The following is an 8,368-nucleotide window of genomic DNA, read 5'->3' as shown; positions in this document are numbered from 1 at the left end:
GGTAGCTCTGTAGCATCACCATTAAAGAGTAATTAGCTGGTGAAGCAGATTTACTTATTGTAGAGTTAACAAAGTTATCACGTGCATTGAAATGTTCAAAGCAGATGTCATAACACATTAGTAGACCAGGACGATTTTAAAATGAGTGGTTCATTCATACCACTGCGTCTTAGTGACATGCAACTCTTGATGCTTTGGCTTCTTTTGAAATACTTTTTGTTTGCAAAGAATAATATACCTACTTATTGGCCATTTCTAAACCTAAATGACTTTATATTGACTTATTAATTTACGATTTACGACGGTTATATTGAATATCTGTTATATCAATCTGAATATCTTGAGATTGTGCTGATATTCAGTACAGCAGCACTCTTATTTGTGTGACATTGCTTAATTATTTTCTGATGTCAATAATATATGCTGAATTCATTTTGAAACACAGTACCTCTCTTTGGGAATCCCAGCCGACAGGACAAACGTCCACCACACAGGGAACGTGTTCTCGCGGTTTGGGTTCAGGGCACAGGTTTTGGTCAACCTCAGAATCCGATTCATGATGGGAGCGGATACACGACACTGTTCTCTGAGCCTCCCCGGGTCCACACACAGCCGAACACTCGCCAGGCTCAGACACCTGCCATCTACAACACTCACACACACACATATGCGCATGAATACACACACACACACACAACTGCAAGAATGAACAGCAATCATTTGAATGTTAAGGTGAACATTAAATCTAAATGGACCTGATGCCAATGTTATTTTAGGGCTGTTGATGCCCGAGACTGTCTAAATACATTTTCCGAGTCTCATAGTGATGGATTCATCTGTGCATTAAAAAATGTAATCTTTATAATCCTGTTCTTTAGACATTTCAGCTTTGGACTGTCTAACTTGCTGTCTAAGAGTGTAATTCTCACACACTTTTGCACGTTACCTGGCAGGACAGATTTGGGGGTTGCAGGTCTCAGTAGTTTGGGGTTTCGAGTCAAGCATACAGTCTGAGTCAGGCAGCTCTACTTTCACCATACCCTGCTTCTGAACACATGTGACAGAGCGCACTCGCTCTCCCACGCCATATTTATCATTTGATAACACCGCTGCAGGAAAAAAGGGGGACATTTCTTACATATAATTTTTTAACTGTATTGATTATTTCTTAGGACATGCTGTACTCAGATACAATATGAATGTCTGTCAAAGTAACAAATGCCACAACAAAGCAAATCCTTCCAGACTGATGCATTTAAATTGGCCATATTTTTAATAAATGAAAAAAAGAGTGGTTACATGGTTTACACCCCTAAATAGCACACATTCAAAAGTTTGGGGCCAGTAAGATTTCTGATAGAAATTTATACTTTTTTTCCAGCAAGGATGCCTTAAATTTATCAAAAGTGACAGTAAAGACCTCTATAAAATTAGAACAGATTTCTATTTCAAATAAATTATGTTTTTATGAACTTTCTATTCATCAGAGGGTCCTAATAAAATGTATCAGAGTTTCCACATTAGAATGATTTCTGAAGGATCATGTGACACTGAAGACTGGGGTAATGATGCTGAAAATTCAGCCTTACTATCACAGAACTAATTTACATTTTAAATTGTAATTATAATTGACCATATTTCAGTGAACTTTTCCACGACATTCTAGTTTATTGAGATGCACCTGTATATTTCATCAAATAAATGCAGCCTTGGTGAGCAGAAGTGATTATTCCAAATTCTGGATTTGTTCTGTATATGAAGTCTCTGTATCTTTAAAGTATCTTTATCGTTATATTTATAGTTCAGTCAGGATCTCTTAAGTCAAAAAGAACCCATAGACAAGCATTTAAATCGACTTTTTTATTAGCATGTTTACTAAAGTTACATTTGGCAGTATGGCTCTGTTCCAAGTTCCCGGTCCTTTTCATGAGCTCCATGAAAGCCAGGACAGGGAAACAGCAGTCACTTCAGGGGCAACCCTCCTATTTTAAGAATAGGAGAATAGCACAAAAAAGACCCCCAGAACAGAGCATGCAACAATGACAACAGAATGACAGTGTTTAAGTTAAGCACAGTTAAAGGAGGAGATGGGGAGGAGGTGGGTTGCAAGCAGCGTAATAGAGAAAGCAGCAAAGCAAGCAGACAGAAGCAGTGTTTAAGTAAGGCGCCCTGTTTGAGATTTGCCAATTGCAAGCTTAGGAGTCGGATCAGCTGATAGGGGCCGGGTTTCAATTTCTCCAGTCAGCTGATAGAGGAGCTTGACTACGAGGCCTGCCTGAACTAACGCAGGATGCTTAATTTATCGTCCTTGGTGTGAACAGGCCTTAATGCTTGTAAAATTAGTGACAGAATAGTAAAGAACATAGTTTTTATTCTAAACTATCTAACACTGAAATCTTCCACTGATTTCATTCTCTAAGATACACAACCACAAACCCTCTTATTCCATCATACAACACAATTTCAATGCTAAACTGTGCGTAAAAAACAGAATTTAGTTCTTCTAACAGGACTGACAACTGTATTCTGCTGAACGTAGCTATACTCACCAAGGTGTGTAAAAACCGGCTTCGTGTTAATCACATGCACCTGAGAGGCGTTCAGAGGAAGACTGAGGAATGTGACATACTCTTGAAAAGACAACAGGCAGAAAGAGGTTATTGTTCATATTTGAAAGCAAATGAATGGACAAATGACCTCTACTTACCTCCAACTTCTCCGCCTGAATAGGTGTTTGAGATGAACTGACAGGTGGAGCCATTACCCCCACACACCCCACACACATCCTCCATCTTCCCAGAATGCATTACTCCATCACAGCCAAACAGCTAACCCAGAAAGTAAACAGTATGGAGAAATGTACTTGTTTAATTATATTCATACTCTGTCCAATTTTACTCAAAAGGTGGTCGAAAACATTTCAGTACTATTAATACTGAAGTCCTCTGAATTTTCTTGAGTGAAACTCAAGATGGCACCAGTTGTGTTTGTATGGAAAAAAGGGGAAAAAAGTCAGTATGGAAGCTTATTTCTAACATAGAATAAAAAATAAAACTGGTAAACATCACTTTTTATCTCACAATTCTGACTTTATTCTTGAAATTATGAGTTTATATCTCATAATTCAGACTTTTTTTGAGATATAAACTCGCAGTTAAGCCCCGTTCACACCAAGAACGCTAACTATAAAGATAACGATATTAGCGTCCACACCAGCGAACGATATCGTCTGCCGCTTTAAATTCTCGAGCTCGTTACAGCAGGATGGATTCTGATTGGCTGTCAATTTTCAGGAGAAAAATCGGTTTGAAAGTGATTCGATATCGTTTCTCTTTGTCTTTATCGTTATAGTTGTGGTGTGGACTCTATTCTTTAATATTGAGAAAGATTTTTAGAACTATATCTTTACCGTTATCTTTATAGTTATCGTCCTTGGTGTGAACGGGCCTTTACAGAAAAAAAAGTTGCATTTACCTTTTTGATATTTTTATCCGATGGCGGAAACAAAAAAAGGAATTCTGAGAAAAAAAGTCAGAATTGTAAGTTGTAAACTCAGAATTCAGATAAATAAATTCTAAATTGTAAGATGTAAACTCAGAATCCAGAAAAAAGTCAGAATTGCGAGACAAACTCGCAATTGCATTATTTAGTTATATAGTTTTTTGTATCGTTTTTTTTTTATTGCGTGGCAGAAACAAGCTTCCATGCATAGGTAAGCGGTGTGATACGAGAGACGTGAAAGAAGCTCCGGCCTCAGGTTCCCGGATGAGCGGGTCTGTTATTCAGTGTTGTTATTGATGACAGTGGTTAATGGTGAATAACAGACCTCCAAATGTCACAACTCACAAATCCCAAAAAAAAGCTGTGTACTAAATAAGAAGTAAACTTAGTTGGCACTTACCTGGCACTTTCCACCCAGACAGGCAGAAATGGAACCACGTGGTACAGTATGACCAGCTTCACACCGCGTCCCATCGATGAACTGAGACCCACGACTCACCATGAAGTCCTGCTCACGTGAGCGACACAATAGTTTACACTGAGCATCACCTGGAAGGGAGAGAGAGACGTAAAGAACAGAGAAAACAACAAAAGACAAATTGAACAGGAAGATGTTTATGGGTGCACCTGCGCTGTAGCCGACAGCGGGGATCCAGGTGTAGACTGAGCTGGAGTCTGGAGACACCGACAGAGGCTGCTGGTCTGTGGCTGAGCACTGCTGAGACATGAACTCCAGCTGAGTCGACTCACAGGACTGGAACAAACAACAGCAAGACACGCATGTCACTTTAAACCATCAACTTGGTTTACTTCATTTTACAGGAAGCAATTTAAAGTTACGTTTTCAAGCTGTCTTGCATATAAACAGTAGCAAGTAATGAAAACAAGCTAGTTACTTAAAAATAGATTAAATATTTTACTTGTTTACTGCATTTTATGTTTACCACAACCTGCAAATTTGTTGTTGAGTTATTGAAATATTAACTTCAGGGCGTACTTCAAGCATATATTATAACAAATATAATTTATAACAAATATACCATTGCTAATTGTTAATTCATGTTTGTTTATATAATATATTGACTAATATTACTTTATACAGCTTGAATAGCTGAAATTTTATAGGTACATGCAAAAAATCAATGTACACTTCCCTTTAAAAGTCTGGGCTCTGTAAGATTTTTAAAAATGTTTTTGAAAGAAGTCTCTTATGCTGACCAAGGCTGCAATTATTTGATTAAAAATACAGAAAAAGAGTGAAATATTATAACAATTTAAAATTACTGCTTTTTATTTGAATATATTTTAAAATGTAATTTATTCCTGTGATCAAAGCTGAATTTTCAGCATCATTACTCCAGTCTTCAGTGTCACATGATCCTTCAGAAATCATTCAAATATGCTGATTTACTGCTCAGGAAACATTTCTAATTATTATCAATGTTGAAAACACTATACTTTTTGGAAAACAAGATCATTTTTTTCAGGATTCTTTGATGAATAGAAAGTTCAAAAGAACATAATATTTTTAATTAAATCAATTCAAGAAATATTTTGTAATAAAGTAAAAGGCTTTAATATCAGTTTTGATCAATTTAATGCATCCTTGCCAGATAAAAGCATTAATTTCTTTCAAAAATCTTACTGAAGTAAACTTCTAAATTATAATGCAATTCTAGATTAATAAATTCTGTAAAATACTGTTCATTGTTTGTTCATGATACCTATTGCTTTAACTAACGTTGACATTTTAAACTCAATTGTAAAGTTTTGCACATTTAATGAAAAATAAGGTCAAATAATATGATCTACACTGAAAGAATAAAAAAAATCTCTCTCTCTCTCTATATATATAAAGATATATATACTATATATATATATATATATATATATATATAAAGCAGGCCAGCATACATATATCACTGCAGCCTCATAGTAATGTATAGATGGTGCAACCCTTCATTTGACTAACATGACCTACAGAGGCCCAGAGTAAACATGCCCGGCTGCTGTTACCTGCCGATTACAAAGTTCAGCTTCTGTGTCCTGTCCTTTACACACGGTACCACTAAAGGCTGGCCTGAAACAGAAACATCACTATGAATACATACTGTATATCTGCATTGCCCTGCATCCAATCACTAGTTACTGCATACTACTACATATCAAATTTCTAGTACAAACACAAAAAGCACAAACGCCAAATTTCAGTCTTTGTACTGCCTTGGTACATTGAGACGTGTTATTTTTCTATATGCTCCTATTTCTAACAGCAGTTGACATATTGTCTCTCTCACCTGGGGTTGTTGCACTGTCTCCTGCGGTAAGTGATTCCTCCTCCACATGTTCTTGAGCAGACAGACAATTCAGACCATGAAGACCATGAGCCGTGAACCATCATGGAGGAACCCAAAGTAGAAGGAGACACACACCGGCCCTTCAAACACCACTGCATCGAACAACATTAAAAGAGAATGATTAAAACAACATCGAAAGAGAATGGAATTAAATCTGTATGTAATACATATTAAAACATAATGGTGAATTTCCTTTTTATTATCTCAAACATATTCCATAAAATGCAAAAAAATATATATGTAGATGCATACAAGTATTCTTTCTTAAGGATTCAGTGTCAATAAATGTTGGTCATAGCAGTCTATCACCTGACTGGGCCCACACTCCGTCCCGTCCAAGAGTGGAACAAGGAGACGAGTGCATGAGCTACGGTCCCGAGGGTTGATATGGCAGGACAAAACACGACAGGTTGCCTTGATGACAACAGAGAGAAAATATCAAACCTTAATGGAAGGTCTGAGTCAGATATTTATTGACAAAATGAAAATGACAAAGCTTTTTGGGGTTTTAAAAAATGGCCGTTTTTTAATATGTTACGCCCAAATTTTCTATATCAATAAGAAAGATGTCAACATAAAACAGAGTACTATGCTGGTCAAGTGATTTCAGGTCTTTAAAGCACTAGCATGGCAGTAAATGTCTTACTCACCATATCACCATTAGTGAAAGAGCAAGCAGTAGCCGAGCTGCCAAACGCTATACGGCACTGATCATCCACTCCATAGAAGAGACCAGGCCTCCAGTCCTGCACTGAAGCGCCCAGCACCGGCACATCCTTCACACACTCCGCCTTCCCAGCACTGCACAGACAATCATCACACAGTCATCTTATGAAGAAAACTGTACATCTTCAGTCGGCAAGAGGTTTAATGTTTTTGAAGTCTCTTATGTTCACCAAGGCTGCATTTATTTGATCAAAAATACAGTAAACAGTAATATTGTGAAATATTTTTGTAATTTAAAATTTCCATTTTATATTTTAATTTATTTCTGTGATCAAAGTAGTTGTTATGCTTCATATTTTTGTTTTGCTTTTCAGGATTTCTTTGATGAATAGAAAGTTCAAAAGAACAGTATTGATTTGAAAGAGATTTTTTGTAACAATGCAAGTCACTCTTAATGCATCCTTGCTGATTTTATTTTTCTTATTGACCACAAACCTTTGTTTAGGTCAAATGGATTAATATAAAATACAATAAATAAACATGGTGCAAATAAATAACTAAAATGGACCCAAAAAGAATTGGTGTTCTTGACAATTTATTGATAAATAGTAACTGAGGTTTAAGGGTGATCCTCAAAAAGCCTTTAACAAGCATGTCACATTTTGCTAAAAAAAAAAATATATATATATATATATACACTGAACAAAATTATAAACACTTTAACACAGCTCTGGTGGACATTGCTGCAGTCAGCATGCCAATTGCACGCTCCCTCAAAACTTGCAACATCTGTGGCATTGTGCTGTGTGATAAAACTGCACATTTTAGAGTGGCCTTTTATTGTGGCCAGCCTAAAGGCACACCTGTGCAATAATCATGCTGTTATATATATATATATATATATATATATATATATATATATCATGTTTTTGTTATGTTTTTTTACATTTAAATCAGGGGGAACATTTTTTATTTGTGACAAATGTTCAATTAAAAAATGTAACTGCTATTATAATTTATAATAACAATTGTATTATTATTATTATTATTACTATTATTAAATTCACAATAGCAGTATTTTTATTAGTGGTCTCAGACCTTTGGCGGCTGATGTATATGTGTGTTATACAGTAAGTGACTGACACCTGAAGAAGTTGTGGAGCTGAGCTCTGCTGCACTGGGACCATGTGAGATCAACACTGTTATAACCTCCATCAGATGCCATCATAAACCCACTGGAGCTGCATGTGTTGTCTATTCCATCATGATTTATGCCAAAACTGGAAAAAACAATAAGGCAAGAACAATTACGATTATGTGTTCAGTTTCACCTCACATTTCAGCATGGTAGTACGACTCTGAGTTTTATAATGTTGTCAAGCTCACCTGTGGCCAATCTCATGAGCGATGGTGATGCCAAGATCAAAGCCTGTATCCTCTGTAATCACACAGTTCCACTGAGAGGAACAGACTCCGCCCAGCTGGGTCACACCTCTCACAAGCTTATTCCCTTTGGGTAACACCAGATCAAACCTTAATGATGTCAAAGAGAGGCACTAAAATGCAAGTGTGCAGAAACACTTGATAGTAATATTTCAAACATTTTAGCAAGATATCTAATAACTTGCTCCAAAAATGATTTGCACTTATATAAAATATAAAAAAAATAATACAAAAATATAATATAATATATATATATCGCACTTTTAATTAATAGTGTAGACTTTGGTACCACATTACCATTTTCTGTAAATTTATTAATTATAATATTTAAATAAAATTACAATAATTAGAATCTTAACAATTATATATATATATATATATATATATATATATATATATAC

At 35.9% G+C, this 8,368-nt stretch overlaps 1 protein-coding gene across 1 annotated transcript in view; it reads right to left on the bottom strand.

Annotated features, from left to right (window-relative positions):
- The window catches only part of LOC107548275 (A disintegrin and metalloproteinase with thrombospondin motifs 13-like), a 21,342-nt gene that overhangs the window by 8,042 nt on the left and 4,932 nt on the right, over window positions 1-8,368 (bottom strand). Inside the window, exons 8-19 of the mRNA XM_016228905.1 lie at window positions 7,911-8,057; window positions 7,670-7,804; window positions 6,509-6,659; window positions 6,168-6,272; window positions 5,799-5,950; window positions 5,518-5,581; window positions 4,129-4,255; window positions 3,902-4,050; window positions 2,708-2,828; window positions 2,550-2,630; window positions 947-1,109; window positions 449-644 (exon numbers count right to left, since the gene is read on the bottom strand). Coding sequence (XP_016084391.1) covers window positions 449-644; window positions 947-1,109; window positions 2,550-2,630; window positions 2,708-2,828; window positions 3,902-4,050; window positions 4,129-4,255; window positions 5,518-5,581; window positions 5,799-5,950; window positions 6,168-6,272; window positions 6,509-6,659; window positions 7,670-7,804; window positions 7,911-8,057 — 1,591 coding nt within the window. The remainder of the gene's footprint in view (window positions 1-448; window positions 645-946; window positions 1,110-2,549; window positions 2,631-2,707; window positions 2,829-3,901; window positions 4,051-4,128; window positions 4,256-5,517; window positions 5,582-5,798; window positions 5,951-6,167; window positions 6,273-6,508; window positions 6,660-7,669; window positions 7,805-7,910; window positions 8,058-8,368) is intronic.

The sequence above is a fragment of the Sinocyclocheilus grahami genome, unplaced genomic scaffold (assembly GCF_001515645.1).
Source record: "Sinocyclocheilus grahami isolate Dianchi unplaced genomic scaffold, SAMN03320097.WGS_v1.1 scaffold345.1, whole genome shotgun sequence".
NCBI classification, from domain to species: domain Eukaryota; kingdom Metazoa; phylum Chordata; class Actinopteri; order Cypriniformes; family Cyprinidae; genus Sinocyclocheilus; species Sinocyclocheilus grahami.
Note: the sequence above shows the minus strand (reverse complement) of the source record. Positions and strands in the feature narration are given on the sequence as shown.